We start from the raw sequence: 19,670 nt of genomic DNA, 5'->3' as shown, positions 1-19,670 counted from the left end.
CCAGATGTGCTGCATTTTGGGAGCTGCAGCCCTTGGGTGAGAGGCTCCACAGATCCCACACTGGTTGGCCTGTGCCTCTCATCACATCTGCCCTGTTCTTGCAGTGCTACACTAAGCAAGGACTGGAGCTGACAAGAGTAACTGTGATCAACTCAGAGCTGAAAGTGGTGTATGACACCTTTGTCAAGCCAGACTCCAAGGTGGTGGATTACAACACCAGGTGAGGATGGTCTTCCTTGGGACGGAGCTTTGTGCTCTCTCAGGAACTTGTTGAAACTCCACTGACCACCACTCCCTAAAGGCTGAGGGGCTTTGGGTCTTGAGGTGTTTCTTCAGGTGAAGGACTCCCACCTGTGTGCTGTTGCTCTGCAGGTTCTCAGGTGTGACAGAGGAGGACCTGGAGAACACGAGCATCACCCTGCGGGATGTCCAAGCCGTCCTACTGAACATGTTCAGTGCAGACACCATTCTGATAGGGCACAGCTTGGAAAGCGACTTATTTGCACTAAAGGTAACTTGGGCTCTGCCTTCACATCTCCCTGGGGTGCTGTCCCACCCTGGGGGGTGTTAGGTGGAATTTAGGGACTGTTTATTTCCAAGGACCAGTGGGGTGGCCTCACCTCAAGTCCTGTGTGCAGTTTTGGGCACCACAGTATAAAAAAGCCATGTACCCATTAGAGAGTGTCCAGAGGAGCTGTGAGGGTGGGGAAGGGTCTCGAGGGGCCTCATGAGGAGCAGCTGAGGGCACTTGGCTGGTTCAGCTGGAGTACAGGAGACTGAGGGGAGGCTCCTCGGGGGCTGCAGCTCCTGCCCAGGGCAGGCACAGGGGCAGGGGCTGAGCTCTGCTCTGGGACAGGGACAGGGGGCCAGGAAGGGCTGGAGCTGTGCCAGGGCTTGGCATGGAGCTCAGGGAAAGGTTCTTCCCCCCGAGGCTGCTGGGCACTGCCCAGGCTCCCCAGGGAATGGTGCCAAGGCTGCCAGAGCTGCAGGAGCTCTCAGGGCTGCTCAGGGTGGGGGTGTTGGGGTGGCTGTGCAGGGACAGGGGCTGGGATCAAGGATCCCTGTGGGTCCCTTCCTTCCCACTGAGAACATTCCAGGATTCCGTGGTTTGTCCAGTCTCTGAGCCTGTGTGAAGCTGGTTGTGGTGGAAGTGCAGGGAAGTGGGGTCACATGTGTCACTCATGGTGTCACCTGAACTCTTCGTGGCTGCTGCTGGCCTGGGTGACAGAGCTGGACAGGGCTCTGAGCAGCCTGTGGCAGGTGGAACAAGATGGTCTCTAAGGTCTCTCCCAACCCAAACCATTTCATGATTCTATGACTGATCCCCAATCATTTGCCTCTCACCCCTGCCTAATCTGTTCTCTGCTCTGTGCCAGCTTTTCTAGAAATTGTGGTGTTACTTGGATGAAGTTACTTTGACCTTTTACCTGTGTGTGCCCTGGTGTGCCCATCCCTCAGCCAGTTCTGCTGTCCTGCCAGGGTGTGTGTCCTGCACTGAGGCCCCAGGGGTTTGTCCTGGGTCACCAGGAGAGTGTGTGGCAGGCAGGAGCCAAGTCTTTGTGCTCACATGCCAGAACTTCCCTCAGTCATTCTTTGTCCCACAGCTCTCCTGCTGAAACCTCTGTGGCTGCCAGCTCCCAGGGCTGGGTTGGAAGCAGGAGCTTTTAATGCCTGTAAAAGACTTTACCTCTCTGTGGCACCCTTTATCCCAGCCTTGGAGAGGCTTCATCATAATCAGAAAGACATTATTTCCAGTTAGATCAGCTCGAGATGACTGCCTTGGCCTCTTAGAGGCTTGATTTTCTCTTAGCACCACAGCTGCTGCCAAGAGGAGGAGCCCAGAGCAATGTGGGCTGTCACAGCAGAATGGCCCAGGGCTGTGGCACTGAAGCCATATCTCACTAATGGCTGTGGCAACTTCCAAGTGCTGATGGCATTTCAAGTTTTATTTAAAGCTTTATTATCCTGTTTCCTCACTCTTCCTGATCTACATAAGTAATTACCAGTGTGTCTGGGAGGGTGCCAGGGCTGAGTGCAGTCCAGGGGAGATTATCCATAACATTGGCAGTTTTATATTCTGAGGAGTGGAGCAGGTTGTTCCTGTTAAAGTGCAGTTGTGGAGCTGTTACTGATGGAGTTGTGGGTTGTTCTGCAGCATGAGCTGCTGCCTGGAGGCCGAGAGGAGGGGATTATCAGGGTCCTGTTGGAGTCATCCCTGTTGGGACAGGACACAGGTTTATCCCCTAGGCTCTGCCCTTCACTCCTGTGCTCAGGATGTGGGATTGCCTTCACCCACATTCCTTCAGCTCCCACTGAATGCAGCTCATGACAGCAGAGAATTCATCTTGTCTCAGCCTGAGAGGAAGAAATCAGTGTTAAAAAAAGCCAATCTGCCCTGTGATTATGGACTTTATCAGGTGGGGCCTTTTGGCAGTCCCCAGCCCCCTTGGTGCAGGGCAGGGAGCACTTTGACCTGTTCAGCATCCTCAGTTCCTCCTGCATGGTGACAATTCATAGCTGAGCTGGTGGATTAGAGGGCTGGAGCCCCTCTGCTCTGGAGCCAGGCTGGCAGAGCTGGGGGTGCTCACCTGGACAGGAGAAGGCTCCAGGGAGAGCTCAGAGCCCCTGGCAGGGCCTGGAGAGGGACTGGGGACAAGGATGGAGGGACAGGACACAGGGAATGGCTGCCAGTGCCAGAGGGCAGGGCTGGATGGGATCTTGGGCAGGAATTGTTCCCTGGCAGGGTGGGCAGGCCCTGGCACAGGGTGCCCAGAGCAGCTGTGGCTGCCCCTGGATCCCTGGCAGTGCCCAAGGCCAGGCTGGACACTGGGGCTTGGAGCACCTTGGGATGGTGGAAAGTGTCCCTGCCATGGCAGGGGATGGAGTAGAAGCCCTTTAAAAATCCCAACTCAAAACACTCTCTGATATGATTCAGTGATAGAATGTCCTTGTCCCATTCCACCCTTGCTGAGCTGGTGCTGGTTAAAAACTTCCTGTTGAGTCACTGGTGGTGGATGGGAGGATTTGGGCTTGGTTTGCACCCTGAAGGCCAGGCCTGCTCTGGAGCAGCAGCGGGATGTACATCCTGCTTTGTCATGTGTGCACATCCAGCCCACTTCTGTCCCCATCTTGGAATCCCAGGATGGTTTGGTTGGATTACCACGAGGATTACCCAGTTCCAGTGCTCTGCCACGGGCAGGGGTGCCCCTCACCAGACTGAGAAGCAGTTGAAAGGTTGCTACAACTCCCACGGGGGCTGTTGTGCAGTCAGCTGGTTCTTCAATTTAGTTTTTAATTGGAAAAGACTCCAGAGCTATTCCAGCTTCTCCAGGCTGGGAGATTAAGGATTGGCCTGTCCTGCTGGAGTTACACAAACTGGATCAGCCCCAGTCTCTGCTGAGATTCAGGAAACCTCCTGAGTGTGAGGTTCCAGGGCTGTGGGGCTGGCCCAGCAGTGGCAATGCTGTGTGCCCACACCCTGCAATGTGCCCACATGCAGCCAGAGCCTCCTGCCAGACTGGTTGGGTGGGAAGCTGCCGAGAGCGCCGCACGGAGCCCAGAGCTGACCAGAAGGTTCCCACAGCATGGCTGATCCCCGGAGTGCCTGTCCCTGTGGGAGTGGGGAAATAACCCTGTTCCTCTGCTCCTCCCCAGCTGATCCATGGCACCGTGGTGGACACAGCCATCGTGTTCCCCCACCGCCTGGGGCTGCCCTACAAGCGGGCCCTGCGCACGCTGATGGCCGACTACCTCAAACGCATCATCCAGGACAACGGTGAGAGCTCGGGGGGACCCCTCCCTGTGCTGAGTGGGACAGAGGAAGTGCTGTGGGAAGGCTGAGGGTGGCTCTGCCAAGGCCAAGTCCTGCCCTCCCTTCTCTCTCTGGCCAGCTGAGATGGACCCTCCTGTTGGTAGTGGGGCCTGTTCCCTCCCATCTCCTCTGAGCACATTGTAAACACTGCTGGGGAAGCTCCCAGCTGTTCCACAGCTGATGGTGTCAGGCTCAAGCCCAGCAAAACGTGTGGGTTTAGTGGAAAAAAATGCATGTTTAATGTTGGGAGTGTTCAGCCTGGAGAAGAGAAGGCTCCAGGGACACCTCATGGCCCCTTGCAGGGCCTGAAGGGGCTCCAGGAGAGCTGGAGAGGGACTGGGGACAAGGCCTGGAGGGACAGGACACAGGGAATGGCTGCCAGCGCCAGAGGGCAGGGCTGGATGGGATCTTGGGCAGGAATTGTTCCCTGGCAGGGTGGGCAGGCCCTGGCACAGGGTGCCCAGAGCAGCTGTGGCTGCCCCTGGATCCCTGGCAGTGCCCAAGGCCAGGCTGGACAGGGCTGGGAGCAGCCTGGGACAGTGGGAGGTGTCCCTGCCATGGCAGGGGTGGCACTGGATGAGCCTGAACAAACCCTAAACCCCAAACCACTCTGTGATTCTGTGGAATTCTTTCAATCCCCAGTTGTGGCTCAGGGTGCTCCCAGGTGTGGCTGTGGCTGCAGGGCCAGGGAGGAGCTGGCTCTGCCTGGGGAGCTCCCTGAGCTGAGCTGAGCTGGGCAGGCAGAGGGGTCAGTGCCACTGTGTTTGTGTCCCCAGTGGAAGGACACGACTCCAGTGAGGATGCCAGAGCCTGCATGGAGCTGATGGTGTGGAAGATCAGAGAGGATGCGAAGGTGAAGCGATGACCTCGTGCTGCGTCTCTGCTGTTCTCCTGCGCCTCTGTGAAGAAGCAGTGCAATAAATGCCCACAGCCACTCTGTCCCCCCGTGCCAGCAGCATGTTCCTGCTCCCCACCATCCCAGCAGGACTCCTGGACTCACACCTGCAGTCCCCCTGCCCAGGTGGTGGCTCTCAGATCCTCAGACTCCACCTTAGGGATTCTCTGTGGTCCAAGCTCTGCCTTTTGGGCCTGGCAAGGTGGTTTTGAGTAGCACAACCAGAACTTCTTGGTTCCTAGGAGAAGTTTGTTAGAGGTAGGTTGGAGATGTGCAGAAGGATCTTTCTGGTTCAGTTAAAGGTAGATTGTTTACTTTTTTTTTTTTTCCCCCAAATGTAACTTAAATTGCCTCTGTACTCCAAAGCAGTGTTTGGAGAGGGGGGAGATGGAAGAAGGTTGGGCAGGAAGCTGAGTGGATTGGATTGTGTAGCTGGTGTGGGAAGCAAGAGCTGAGGATCAAGCACTTGGGAAAAGAGGTCTTGGTGCAATCCCACTGCAGAGCTGCAGAAAAGGGAGGCTGGCTCTGAGGGAGAGGAATGAGGTGGGATCTGGGAATTGCCACCTGCTGTGCCGCAGGTGATCTCCTTGCTGAGGGCTGGCTGGCCCCTGGTTCTGCAGTCAGTGCAAAGGGGGAAACCACCAGTGTGTCCCACCTTGCCCAGACCTCAGGGAGCCACGAGGCAGGACAGGGACAAACAGGTCCCAGAGCCAGGGAGAGGCTGCATCCCATCACTCAGCTTCCAGCAGGGCGCCGGTGAGCTTGTGTCAGGGAACAAGGATTTTGGGGGTGCAGGGAAGGTTGCACCTAAGGGTGGCCTCAGCAGAGTGCAGGACTCCCCACCAGCCTGGCCATGTTGCAGGGACTTGGTCCAGGCAAAAGCAATAGGGGAAGATCCTTCATTTCACCTCATTGACACGTTGGGGGTTGTGCATGGAGCAGAGCACCCAGCTGAGTGTCTGGCACCTGGACTAGAGCAGCTGCTGGCTGTGACTGTCACTGGGGTGAGTGGGTGGCACTGGTGGGTCCCTCTGGGGACAGCAGAGCTGAGGGGAGCAATCCCCATGGACCCCGTGTCCCTCAGCTGGGCTCAGGGAGCACCGTGACCCCTCCCTGGCAGCCCTGGAGCTGTGTCCCTTGGTGGCTGCTGTGTCAGGCTGGGGACAGTGGGGCACAGCAGCTGCTGGGCTTTGGTTCCTGTCAGAGCCAGGTCCTGTCACTCCTTTGTGCCCCTGCTGGGCTCAGGTTTGGGGACAGCTGTGTGTCCCCTGCATGTCCTGCTGGGCTGTGGTCCAGGACAGCCCCACACTGGGCCTGGTGGCCTCTCCCATCCCGTGCTGCCCTGGGAGGCAGGGAGGTGACTTCTCTTCTCTGCCAGGCTCTCCAGGAGCAGTGGGGCTGTACAGACTCCTGGTGCTGCTGAGCCCATCTGTGTTTCCTCTGGCAGCCAGTTCCTTACCCCAGGTTTTGGGGATGCAGCTCCCCCAGTGCTCCACATCCAGCTCTACTCCTTCCCTGCCTTGGAGCTTCCACCCCAAGCAGCCTGGGGACACCTTGGGCTGTCCCTGTCCCACTGCCTGCAGGGAACAGTGCTGCTCCTGCCCAGGCTGTGCGAGACAGTTCAGTGCCTCCCAGCTGGGGAGGGAAGGTTTGTTCCTCGTTCTGCCTCTTTGCCATGTTTATCCCTCATTTATCTTCACCCCTGGCTGCAGGGATGGAATGTCCCTGGAGCAGCCAGGCCTCAGACCTGGCTCTTGCCTCTTGCCTGCTCCTCAGCAGGCAGCTCCTGCTTCCCACCTCCCACAGCAGCTCCTCCCCTGGGACAGCCATGGGCACAGTGTGCTGTGTCCTGCTCTGCAGCCCTTGGCTCCATCCCCCTCCTGGGGCCGGGGCAGGCAGGGGTTCCTCCAGGCAGGAATGCTGCCAGCCCGTGGATCTCCATCATTTCCCCTTCCTTTCCCCATGGTCAGCCTAAACTGAGGCTTTTGGGGTGGGGGTGTGGGGGGGTTGCAGTGTCAAGGGATGTCCCTGGGAGAGTGGAACCATATCCAGCCACACCATGGGTGTGCTCAGAGCCAGTCCTGGCCCAGGGCTGCCATCATCCCCCAGGCACCAGAGGTTTGGTTGGGTTGTACAGAACGATTGTAACCTGTAACTTTTTGTAATTGTTTTTAATAAAAGAGTGTTGACTAGATGCACATCCCCGAGTCTGAGACTGCTCTGCCTGCTGGTGGGTTATGGGGGGGAGGTGCTGGAGCCATCCTGGAGCTGGGAGGGGCTGGACAGGCTTCCCAGGAGATCCTTCCCAAACTGGAGAAGTGGGTTCAACATGTCCTGCACCTGGGTTTGGGCAATCCCAGCCCTGGGGTGTGAGAGGCTCAGCCTGCCCCGGCCATGGGCACTGACCCAGAAACCCCCCCTGTGCTGGGCTGAGCCCCCAGCCTGGGCAGCAGGGGAGGGGGGGATTCTGCCCCTCTGCCCCTGTGCTCAGGTGAGACCCCACCTGCAGAGCTGCCCCAGCCCTGGGCAACAGCAGCAGGAGGACATGGAGCTGCTGGAGCCAGGCCAGAGGAGCCACGGAGATGCTGCAAGGGCTGGAGCCCCTCTGCTCTGGAGCCAGGCTGGCAGAGCTGGGGCTGCTCACCTGGACAAGAGAAGGCTCCAGGGACACCTCAGAGCCCCTGGCAGGGCCTGGAGGGGCTCCAGGAGAGCTGGAGAGGGACTGGGGACAAGGCCTGGAGGGACAGGACACAGGGAATGGCTGCCAGTGCCAGAGGGCAGGGCTGGATGGGATCTTGGGCAGGAATTGTTGCCTGGCAGGGTGGGCAGGCCCTGGCACAGGGTGCCCAGAGCAGCTGTGGCTGCCCCTGGATCCCTGGCAGTGCCCAAGGCCAGGCTGGACAGGGCTGGGAGCAGCCTGGGACAGTGGGAGGTGTCCCTGCCATGGTAGGGGTGGCACTGGATGGGCTCTGAGGTCCCAAACCATTCCAGGATTCTGTGACAGCAGTGGGGACAGGATCCCGTTGTGCTGCTTGGGGTGGGGGTGGCCCTGTGGGGTCCCTCGGGTGTGTCCCCTCCCCACCACTCTGGCACAGGGTGTCACAGGTGCTGCACGAGCTCAGGGGTGGGTGGGGTCCCTGCCCCGAGGGGTCCCATCCTGTTCCCCCCTGCCCTTTTGGAGCCTGGCTGCTGCCCAATCCAAATCATTCCGTGATTGCTTCACCCCTGCAATTCGCAGCCGCTGTTCTCAGAATTCATAAAATCACTTTGCAGACCCCAGTTCAGTACCTGAGGTGTTCACAGCCCCCAGCCCACACCTCAACTCACCGAATTCACAGAATCCACAGAATTCACAGAATCCCTGGGTTGGAAGAGACCTTCAACGTCATCAAGTCCAGCCCAGCCCCAGCACCCCAACTGAGCCCAGGTACCCAGTGCCACATCCAGGCTTTGTTAAACACACCCAGGGATGGGGACTGCACCACCTCCCCGGGCAGCCATTCCAGAACTTTATCACCTTTCTGTAAAAAACTTTTTTCCTGATATCCAACCTATATATTTTCCCTTGGTGCAGCCTGAGGCTGTGTACTCCGGTTCTGTGTCTGTTCATGCCCCCGGCGCGGCTCTGCAGCGCAGCCCAGCCTTCCCCAGCGCCACCCCCAGCTCCCGCCGCTCCCTGCCCCTCCGGGACATCCCTCCCGCCGGGATGAGCTGAGGAAAAGGGATAAAATCGGTGCCACTCCTTTTGGACAGAACCCCATCCCAACGCCCTGGACCGAACGAGGAGCGGGGTTGTGGCCAGACCTCGCTCTGTGCAAACCCCAGACCCCGAGGGGTGCCCGGGCACATCCCGGCTCCTCGTGCCTCATCCCGGGGCCGGGACGGAGCCTCGGCATCCCCGGCCCTGCCAGGCTCCCCCCGGTGCCCCGGCATGTTCTGGTCCCTCTGAGTGCCACCGAGGGCACCCCGGCCAGCCCCGACACGGTGAACAGCGCAGGGGGAGCACTCTGCTGTGCCCCGGGGGTGCAGAGGGCAGCCGGGGTGATCCCCATCCCCAGGGGTACAGAGGGCAGCCAGGCTGATCCTGGGGTACAGAGGGCAGCCAGGCTGATCCCGGGGGTACAGAGGGCAGCCAGGCTGATCCCCGGGGTACAGAGGGCAGCCAGGCTGACCATGGGGTACAGAGGGCAGCCAGGCTGATCCCGGGGGTACAGAGGGCAGCCAGGCTGATCCCGGGGGTACAGAGGGCAGCCAGGCTGATCCCGGGGGTACAGAGGGCAGCCAGGGTGAACCTGGGGTGCAGAGGGCAGCCAGGCTGATCCTGGGGTGCAGAGGGCAGCCAGGCTGATCCCCAGGGGTACAGAGGGCAGCCAGGGGGATCCCGGGTGCAGAGGGCAGCCAGGCTGATCCGGGGTGCAGAGGGCAGCCAGGCTGATCCGGGGTGCAGAGGGCAGCCAGGCTGATCCTGGGGGTACAGAGGGCAGCCAGGCTGATCCCCCGCAGCAGAGGAGATGCTGGAACAAGGGCAGAAGATGAAGGGGCCGACTCTCAGCAGGGGTTAATCCAAGGTTTATTTCAGGAGCCCCCACAAGCTCAGGGGGCTCCTGCTGAGAGCCCCGGGAGAGGTGCCAAGGTTCCATTTCAAGGGAGGTGGAAACCCAAAGTAGAAAACATTTACTGACCAGTGAGTGACCCTAAGGGATGGGCACTGGGAATGGACATTTAGGACAGAGTGTGGGATAACACTTGGGGGGCTGATCCCTGATAACACTTGGGGGGCTGAGCCCTGATAACACTTGGGGGGCTGCCCCTGATAACACTTGGGGGGCTGACCCCTGATAACACTTGGGGGGCTGATCCCTGATAACACTTGGGGGGCTGATCCCTGATAACACTTGGGGGGCTGACCCCTGATAACACTTGGGGGGCTGACCCCTGGCCTCTGGCTGATCACTCGATGTCCTGGACGGAAAGTTCTAGATGGAGGGGATGGGATGCTGAGTGACTGACAGAGAGCCAGGGTGGGGATTTGGGGATGATCTCAGCAAAGGAGAGGGATTACACAGGTAGAGGGAGGGGATACAATCTGGGGTAAACCATTTGGGGAAAATAAAGATACAAAGACAAAACCATTATAACATAAAACCACTCTACACCATCGGCGTCCCAGGGCCCTGCCAGGCTCCCCCCGCAGCCCGCATCAATCTCCCAAATGGGGCAGGAATGAAAGTGCCAAGCCAAGGAGCTGATTCAGCACGGAGGAAGAGGTGAAGGTAAAAAGTTCAAATAAAGAAATAATGGGCCATTAGATGACCTCACAGGCAATGTGTTTTATTTAACGTGCCGCTGATGGCTCGGTGCTCCCGGGGCTGTGAAAGTCACGCCTGGCGCCTTCTCAGCCACCTCCGCGGGCTTTGGGGCACTGCCTGCTCTGACAGGGACCTCCCCATCCCCGAGAGTCCCTTTGCTCCCCCCCTTGCAGCTCACCTGATGGCCTGGGTGACATCAGGGAACCCCTGCAGTGACAAAAGCATGTTTTTGCTCTTTTGATTTTTGCAATTGTTTTTTTGCTCTTTTGAAGCCCGGAGGGTGACAGGGACCTTTCAGGGCGAGGGTGATCCCAAGGGAGCAGCACTCACCCGGCCCCAGGCACGTGGAGGGACAGGAGGACACAAAGCCAGGCTGGAGGGGGCTTGGAGCAGCCTGGGACAGTGGAAGGTGTCCCTGCCATGGCAGGGGTGGCACTGGATGGGCTTTGAGGTCCCTCTGAACCCAAACCACTCTGGGATTTGATGACACCAAAGCTCAGGATCTGTCTCAGGGGTCTGTCCCTCCTGTTTTTCCCTGGAAGATCTTGTCTCCCAGGGCACTGCCAGAGTTGGGCATCACCAGCAGAAGGGGTTTTCTTGCTCTCTGAAACCTTTGTCCCTTTTGGGTGGCTTTGCCTCTGGCCCTGAGCGTGGCTCCAGGGCTTGGCACTGCCTGTCCCCACCTTGGTGTTCGGATGCTGCAGCTGAACTGGGGGAAGCAAAGGAGCAGAGAACCCCAGAACCCCCTTCCTTCCCCTTCCCAAAACCCTCTGGGACCAGTTGGAACCCAGGAGATGAAAGGAAAAGGGGAAAAGGCTCCATTTCCACCCCAGCAAGAGGAGAGGGGTGAGCTCAGAGGTGCTGGTGGGTCACGAATCCTCCCCCTTTGCCCCCCTCACAGGGGGGCAGCCCCTGGTTCCACGCTGTGTCTGTATCCATGTACCCATCACCTCTGGCCCCAGTCTGAGCTCTGCCAGCGAACTGGTGCTGCTGCTCTGGTCCTGAGAGCTGCAGTCCCCCACGGGGTCCCTGAGAGCCCTGTCAGAGGCTCCCAGCCCTGAAGGAGGGCCCTGCCTGGCTTTCCCTGCCCCCTGCCCCCACCCCTTCCTTCCCAAGGACATCCCAAACCTGAATCGCTGAGAGCAGGAACTCAGCACACCCAGCCCCACCTGCCGCGCTCCAGGGCAACAGCAGCTGCCTTGGAATCACAGAATCACAGAATCACAGAATCCACAGAATTCACAGAATCCACAGAATCACAGAATCACAGAATCCACAGAATCCACAGAATCACAGAATTCACAGAACCACAGAACCACAGAATCACAGAATCAACAGAATCACAGAATCACAGAATTCACAGAATCACAGAATCACAGAAACACAGAATCACTGAAACACAGAATCACAGAATTCACAGAAACACAGAATCACAGAATCACAGAATCACAGAATCACAGAATTCACAGAATCACAGAATCACAGAATCACAGAATTAAAAGAATCCCAGAATCCACAGAATCCCAGAATCCACAGAATCACAGAATCACAGAATCCCAGAATCCACAGAATCACAGAATCACAGAATTCACAGAATCACAGAATCACAGAATCACAGAATTAAAAGAATCACAGAATCCACAGAATCCCTGGGTTGGAAGAGACCTCCAAGATCATCGAGTCCAGCCCAGCCCCAGCACCCCAAGTGAGCCCTGGCACCCAGTGCCACATCCAGGCTTTGTTAAACACACCCAGGGATGGGGACTGCACCACCTCCCCGGGCAGCCATTCCACAACTTTAACACCTTTTCTGTAAAAAGCTTTTTCCTGCTACCCAACCTGAATTTCCCTTGGTGCAGCCTGAGGCTGTGTGCTCTGGTTGTGTCAGTGCTGCTGCAGACAGAGCCCAGCCCCAGCTGAGCACAGGCACCTTTCAGGAGCTGTGAGAGCGATGAGGGCACCCCTGAGCCTCCTTTGCTCCAGGCTGAGCTCCCCCAGCTCCCTCAGGGGTTCTCTCAGGGTTTGTGCTCCCAGCCCCTCTCTGAACACGTTCGAGCATCCCAAGGTCCTTCCCAAAGTTCTCCTGTAGCATCTCCCTGCAGCAAGGGACATGCACAGGGGTCTGTGTGTCACTCCCTCCCCTGAGCCACCTGGCACAGCCCAGGGGTGACCATCTCTCCATCCTCTCCTTAAGGAGCTTTTCAGCACATTTTTTCAAGCCCCTCCAGCACGGGGAGTGCGGGGCCGAGGCAGGGGTGAGTCCCTCCCGTGACTTACAGGCAGGAAAGCTCCTCACAGGTGACATCAGAGAGTGATGTCCCTCTGCCACAGCCGGTGGGGACAAGGACCTCAGAGCAGCCCCTGCTGCCTCTGCTCTCTCCTCACTCCAGACCTCCTTGTCTGGGTGCAGGGCTGGTCCTGGGCCGTGGTGCTGAGCCCGGGCAGGGCGGGCACCGCTGTGCCCTGGGCTCCCCCGGTGCCACCAGGGTGTCCCTGTGCCCCAAGGTGCGGTGCAGGGGGGCTGGGGGGCTCCCCAGGCACTGGGGCCCTGTTGCTGAGTGACACCTGTGTCACCTCAGGGACCGGGGTCCTTCTGCAGCCTCCAGCCAGCAGGGAGAGGTGAACCGGTCACGCTGGGGAGCAGGGGCTGGTGGTGGGCAAGACCCCAGTCCTGTCCCCTCCCTAGAGCTGTCCCCTGGCCTGGGGTGGCTGCGGGGTGGCTGGGGACAGAGGAAGAGGAAGAGGAGGGTGGAAGGAGCAGGAAGGAGGGCAGCAGCCGCTGTGGTGCAGGCTTTGGGAGGGGAGTGAGGGAAGTGTTTGGGTGCTGCGGGCATCGCTCGCTCCGGGCACCACCTTCGGGCAGTCCGGGACACGAATGGGAGCCCAGGAGGCGGCGGCTGGGGGTTGGGGGATGCTCCTGGGGCTGCCCTCAGGCTGGGAAACAGCCCCTGGCCCGCAGGGAAACGCTCCTAAATTATTAGTATTTGTATTAGCATTAGTATTTATTAGTATTAGTATTTATTAGTATTAGTATTTATTAGTATTAGTATTTATTAGTATTAGTATTTCCGAACCAACGGGGCTTTGTAGCTGCTCGGCCGCTCGGAACGGGGCACCTGGAGCCGCTTGGTGCTGGAGGAGGAGGAAAAACCTGGCTCGGAGGTTTAACCCTTTCCTGGGAGCGCAGGGGCTGCCAGGGGACAGCTCCCGGAGAGGGGACACACGGGGACAAACCCCGCGGTGCCTGGGAGGGGACACATGGGGACAAACCCCGCGGTGCCTGGGAGGGGACACACCAGGACAGCCCCCGCAGCGCCCCAGACACACTCTCTGCCCCGGCCTCCCGGCGCTCACTTAATTACCCTGGCAGGGCGGGGGGGTGTCCGCTAATTGCAGAGGGCGATTGATTGGGAAAATGTCACCGTCACTGGCCTCTGTTGCCAGGGTGACCCCGGCCGTTCTCGTTCCCGGGTGCCCAAAGCCCCCCCCGGGTGGCCTGCGGGGACACCGCAGTGGGGTGTGGAAGTCCCTGTCCTTCCTCCAGAGGGATCCATCCTCCCCGATGCTCCGGGAAGGGCGAGAGGGAGCGAAACCCTCGGGGCACGGCGAGGTTTGGGGCTCAGGGGTCACTGGAGTGCCGGTGCCACCGAAGGGGAGGGGACAGCGAGTGGGACATGGCAGGTGAAGGCTGAGACCCCGAAATTCCTTGGGGGGGCTGCTCCAGGAGAGAGAGGGCGGGAGGGCGGAAGGAAGGAAGGAAGGAAGGAAGGAAGGAAGGAAGGAAGGAAGGAAGGAAGGAAGGAAGGAAGGAAGGAAGGAAGGAAGGAAGGAAGGAAGGAAGGAAGGAAGGAAGGAAGGAAGGAAGGAAGGAAGGAAGGAAGGAAGGAAGGAAGGAAGGAAGGAAGGAAGGAAGGAAGGAAGGAAGGAAGGAAGCTAGCCACCCTTGTTTCAGGCCTGTGTCACCGTCACCAGCCCTGTGGGACAATCGACATCAGCTCAGCTCGGTCCTTTGGCTCAGCAGAGCCCCCAGGGCACAGCCTGGGACGTTTCTCCTTTTGTCGGGAGCTGAGGAGCGACCTCAGGATGGGAATCTGTGCCCGACCTCAGTGCCCGAATCTGTCCCCAGTGCAGGTCAGAGTCTGCCACTGTCACCCTCAGGGGGAACATGGGGCACACAGGGCAACGTGGAGAGAGGTACAGGGACATGGGGACACAAGTGGGGACATGGGGACATGTATAGAGACATCATGTGTGGGGACACAGGGACACATGAGGGGACATTGGGACATGTATGAAGACATGGGGACATGTGTGGAGACATTGGGATGTGTATGGGGACATGGGACACATGGAGATATCAGGAGATCTATGATGACATGAGGACACATGTGTGGACATGGGGACATGAATGGGGACATGTATGGGGACATGGGGATATGTGTGGGAACAGGGAGATGTGAAAGCAAATATGGGGACACGGGGACAGGGATGAGTTGTTTTCTGTAGATTTGGTTTTTTGTTGGTGTTTCTGTATAGAACTTTTTGTATTTCTTTCTCTTTGTGATAACAGAAGTGGTCAGGGGGGTGTTGTAGTGGGAGGTTGGGAGTTTTGATGGGTATAAAATGGAGTTTGTGGTGCTGTGCATGCTCGGCATTGGGGGTTGTTATTTTGTTGTGTGATAGCTCTTTGTGAGGTGCTGTTATTTTGCTTTAAGGGACTTTGATCAGTAATGGTGTAAGACATTTTGTATAACAGTTTTTTTGTTTGGAGTTGGGATTTTTAAGTTTTTACTCAATTTTTCAGTTAAAAGTTCAGGAGGGTTGTTGTTGTTTTGTTTAGGACTGTTATTTTTGACATTGCAAAGTTCGTGTACAAGGTTGTACATGGATGAGGGGACATGCACAGGGACACGGGGACACGAATGGGGCCATGGGGACACAGGGACAGAGCAGGACCCGCTCCCGGCTGTGCAGTAAATGCTTTATAGGCTGCGGGGCTGGCGCTGGGTGATCGCCTCCGGGTCCCTGCGGTTAATTGCAGGCAGTAATTAACGTAATGACGGCGATGGAGGGACCACTGCGGGTGTGCAGGATGAAGCGGGGCGGACACCGGGCTCCGGCCTCATTAGCTGCCGTCACTAACGAGGTGGCCTCTGTCCCCAGCTGGGCTCGCAGTCCCGGTGCTGGCACTGCCCGGAGTGGCTCCTTTGCACCTTCGGCCTCCTCTTCCTCGCTGTCGCCTCCTCCCTCCTCGCCTTCCTCGGTGCCCAAGGCACGGCCCAGCCCCCCGAGCTGCTGCCACACCGGGGGCTCGGGGGGGGACCGGCGACACCAGTGACACCGGCCAGTCCAGTGGGGACACCAGCCCAGCCCCGGCGCTGCCCAAACCTGCCCCGTGCCCTCCCGCCCCGGGTCCGTCTGTCCCTCCGCTGGGACGGTGACAGGGACAGGCGGGCGGTGTCACCGTGTCCCGGAGCCCGGACAGCCCCGCGGGAGCGGCAGCTCGGCTCGGTCTGACCGGGACAATGAAGCCGGGCAGGGGAGGGCAGGAGGGGCAGGAGGGAGGCGGGCAGGGCCCCGGAGGTGTGGCATGGGCTGTCCCCATGGGGCAGGGCGGGTGGCAGCGCGGTGGCAGCGCGGGTGGCAGCAGTCCCGTCCCGCGGGCGGCGGAGCGGCAGGAGCGCGGCGCTGCCCGGGGCTGTGCCCGGGCACCGGGGCAGGTACGGGGACCCCGAGGGGAGCGTGGCACGGTGACAGGGGGACACGCGGCTGGCAGGTCCCTGGGGAGGCGGGGGAGCCGCGTCTCTCCCCGGGAGGAGCGGGGTGCCAGGGCACGGAGCGGCGTTTGGGGACGGCGGAGCCGCCTTCGCACCCAAAGCGCATCCGAGCGGCTGGAAAACAGGGCGAGAGGAGGGAAACTCACGGCTCGGGCACGTCCTGGGAAATAACCCCGCAGAGGCTTTAATGATCGCCCGGCCGAGCGCGGGGGCGTTTCCGGCGTGCCGGGGCCGGGAGGTGACAGCCACCCCCCGCTCTGCCCGTCCGGGGCCTGTCACTGTCGCCTGTCGTGGTGGGTGACACTGGGCGGGCCGGGGGCGATGCCGGAGCGGGGCTGGCCGTGGGGACATCCCCGGGGTGGCTCTGGCTGGGACACTGCGCTCAGGGAAACGACAGCAGCACCCCGGGAGGGGGTACGGGGCCGTGTGCCAGCCCCGGGAAGGCACCGAAGGTCGGGCTGGCGCTGTCCCCGCCGTTTTTGGCGTGGGAAGGGGCCGGAGGGCACAGAGGGCACCGGGAGCCGCCGGCTGCGGGCGCTGCCCGAGCCGGGCGCTCTCACACCGCTCCCGCACGGAGCCGGAGCTCGGCGCTGAGCCGGGGATTTCAGGAACAAAACCCCCACAGAATTCCCGTGGCAGCGCTCGGAGCAGGCAGGGACATAAATCTGAGCGGGTTTCACCAGCCCGGGCCAAACCCCGGTGGCGCCGTGCCCGGCCCTCCTTAAACCCGGCTCCTGCTCAGCCGTGCCAACCTCCGGGAGCTCGGAGCGGCACTTTTGGGGTGAGAAAGTTCTGGTTTGGGGCTTCTGAGCCCCCGGCAGCACCGCGGGGATGCTTTAAGGACAATCCGGGAATGGGACAGTCCCAGCGGGCCGGGCAGAACGGCGGCTCCATCCCAGGTGGGGATTTGGGGGAACATCCCCGGGGGTAAGAACGCCCTGCTGGGCTCGCTGAGCTGTGGGGCAGCGCTCACAGGATGTCCCCAGGTGTGGGGCAGTGCTCACAGGATGTCCCCAGGTGTGGGGCAGTGCTCACAGGATGTCCTGAGCTGTGGGGCAGCGCTCACAGGATGTCCCCAGGTGTGGGGCAGTGCTCACAGGATGTCCCCAGGTGTGGGGCAGTGCTCACAGGTTGTCCCCAGCTGTGGGGCAGTGCTCACAGGATGTCCCCAGGTGTGGGGCAGTGCTCACAGGTTGTCCTGAGCTGTGGGGCAGTGCTCACAGGATGTCCCCAGGTGTGGGGCAGTGCTCACAGGATGTCTCAGATGTGGGGCAGTGCTCACAGGATGTCCCCAGGTGTGGGGCAGTGCTCACAGGATGTCCCCAGTGTGGGGCAGTGCTCACAGGTTGTCCCCAGGTGTGGGGCAGTGCTCACAGGGTGTCCCCAGGTGTGGGGCAGTGCTCACAGGTTGTCCTGTGCCTTTGGCCATCTCCAGCCCTCCCTGCCCCCCAGGGAGCCCCGGGCTGGGGCCAGAGCAGGGTTTGGCTGTCCAGGCTGTCCCCTGGGGTGGCTGGGGCTGGCAGGGAGCCCTGGCACCAATTCCAGCCTGTTCCTGCCTCTCCAAAGTGCAGTTTTTATCTCTAATTACTGAGCTGATGAGTGACGTTTGTCAAGAGCTTTCTTGGAACTGAGATTTCTTGGATACCTGCTTGAAAATATTTTTCCAGTGCTTTGATTCACCTTTTTTTTCCCCTTTTCCCCTGCTCCAGGCCCTGGCAAGAGGCAGCACCCCTGGCTGCCTTTGCAGTGTGCTCAGCCCCGTGGAGTGCCCTGTCTGTGCCAGCTGCAGGTGCTGAACAAGCTGTGCTTTTGTTTGGCACCGTTTGGGGCACAGGGATGCTTTGAGCTGCTGAGTGGAGCCTGGTTGGGCATCCTGGTGATCCTGACCAGGCTCAAAGGGGCTCAGAGATGCCAGGCACGGTGGGGACATGATGGATCAGCAGCTTCAGGCCTGATCCTGATCCTGAGGGGACCAAATAAACCCAGGAATTCCAGCGTGGAACTCAGGGCAGGCTGGTCTGGAAGCACAGCCCAGGAAAACACCTTGGCAATTCTCACTCTCAGCCTCACCCTAAACATCGGTGTCCTGGAGTGAGGGCAGGGGATGCTTTGAGCCTCTGATCAGAGCCCTGAGGGCACACACAGCCCCTGGGACCCCCCACCCATTGCCCTGGGCTGGGGAAGCTCAGCCAGGGCTCAGTTCTGACCCCCAGGGTGAGCCTGGCTGCAGCTTGGCCACGCTCCTGGGCCTTGGAGCTGTCTTGTCCCGATGGATGGGCTGTGTCTCACCTCAGCCTTTGTCCCCTTTGCAATCCTGACTCTGGACTTCCCAGCCTGAACCTGGACCTCTCCAGCAGGAGCTTGGCTGAGGCTCAGGGCTCATCCTGGGTCAGGCCACCCCTGGCTGGGTTGGGTTGGACCTCAGAGCCCACCCAGTGCCACCCCTGCCATGGCAGGGACACCTCCCACTGTCCCAGGCTGCTCCCAGCCCTGTCCAGCCTGGCCTTGGGCACTGCAGGGATGGGATCAGGGTTTGTGAGCAGCTGCCTCAGTTTCCCCCATTCCCTGAGGTCTGTCTTGTCTCCTGTAGGATTTCCCCTGTGGAGAAGCTGCCTCCTCTGGGCCAGCATCCCTCAGCCTGTTCATGGTCCCTGAGGGGATCCCCCATATCCCTCTGGCAGGAGGAGACAGTGCAGTATGTTTGCCAGGAGCAGGGCAGGGAGGGCTTTGCTGTCCCTCCTTTGTACCCAGAGATTGTAAAACATGAAAGCCAACTGTAAACACTGTAACAATGCCTTGTAAATAATTCTTATCACAAAAATCAGTGAATTCACATTATACAATCAATATATTAGCAGTGTTTGCAGGGGTTAAGGTGGTATTTTTTAAAGATTTATGTAATATTAACAACAGTCACTATTTATCAATGTTACCTATAGAAAACAGAAATAAGAGATGTTACCAGCTCACTACCAGCAATCCCCACAACTCTGAATCGTTGGGGAATCAGCTGATGACCCTGCAGATAGGATCTGATTAAAGCTCCCCAAATGTTCTGTCTTCAGAGACATTTTGGGCACTTGAATCCTCACTAACACCGGTATCTTTACACAGTGGTTTCCCTTGCTGTGAAACACTTTTCACAGTAAAAGATTTCCAGCTGTGTCATATTTGGAATAGCACTGATCTGCAAAGTGCCTCCCTTTTCTCCACCTTGGGCAGTGATTCGCTGCTGTCGCATTTTCCACAGACTCTGGGCAATATTTTGGTTTATGTCCAAATTTCCCACACTTTGCCCGTGGCCTTTTGGAGAGTTCTGCCACATTATTTCTGTGGAATTGTTGTGTTGAGGAGTCACATGGAGAGCTGTGAGGGCTTTTTTGTCCTGCCTTTGTCCCTGTGGGATCAGATCCAGCCCTGTCTGTCCAGCCTGGGACAAGGACACGAGTGGGGCACAGCAGGGAGGAAGGAGGAGATTGCCTTTGCTCTGTGTCAAATCTTATTTTGCCTAAACTCAGTGCTCACAGCCAGTCTGGGCACTGAGGGGCTTCGGTGGGATTTCTGTGTGGAAGAGATCTCACTCCTCCAGGGATCCATCCATCCTTCCTTCCTTCCTTCCTTCCTTCCTTCCTTCCTTCCTTCCTTCCTTCCTTCCTTCCTTCCTTCCTTCCTTCCTTCCTTCCTTCCTTCCTTCCTTCCTTCCTTCCTTCCTTCCTTCCTTCCTTCCTTCCTTCCTTCCTTCCTTCCTTCCTTCCTTCCTTCCTTCCTTCCTTCCTTCCTTCCTTCCTTCCTTCCTTCCTTCCTTCCTTCCTTCCTTCCTTCCTTCCTTCCTTCCTTCCTTCCTTCCTTCCTTCCTTCCTTCCTTCCTTCCTTCCTTC

General features: G+C 58.9%; 2 protein-coding genes across 2 annotated transcripts in view; both read left to right on the top strand.

Moving 5' to 3' along the window:
- REXO1 (RNA exonuclease 1 homolog) overlaps positions 1-6,906 on the top strand; it is a 46,550-nt gene extending 39,644 nt beyond the window's left edge. The window contains exons 13-16 of the mRNA XM_084221119.1: positions 105-220; positions 373-511; positions 3,655-3,775; positions 4,588-6,906. Of these exons, the coding sequence (XP_084077245.1) occupies positions 105-220; positions 373-511; positions 3,655-3,775; positions 4,588-4,676 (465 nt within the window). The 3' untranslated portion in view covers positions 4,677-6,906. The remainder of the gene's footprint in view (positions 1-104; positions 221-372; positions 512-3,654; positions 3,776-4,587) is intronic.
- A 9,739-nt stretch (positions 6,907-16,645) lies between these two features.
- ATP8B3 (ATPase phospholipid transporting 8B3) overlaps positions 16,646-19,670 on the top strand; it is a gene marked incomplete at both ends in the record, with an annotated part of 31,065 nt that continues 28,040 nt past the window's right edge. Inside the window, one exon of the mRNA XM_084221338.1 lies at positions 16,646-16,691. Coding sequence (XP_084077464.1) covers positions 16,646-16,691 — 46 coding nt within the window. The remainder of the gene's footprint in view (positions 16,692-19,670) is intronic.

Source organism: Fringilla coelebs, assembly GCF_963513975.1.
Source record: "Fringilla coelebs genome assembly, chromosome: 24".
NCBI lineage: Eukaryota > Metazoa > Chordata > Aves > Passeriformes > Fringillidae > Fringilla > Fringilla coelebs.
Note: the sequence above shows the minus strand (reverse complement) of the source record. Positions and strands in the feature narration are given on the sequence as shown.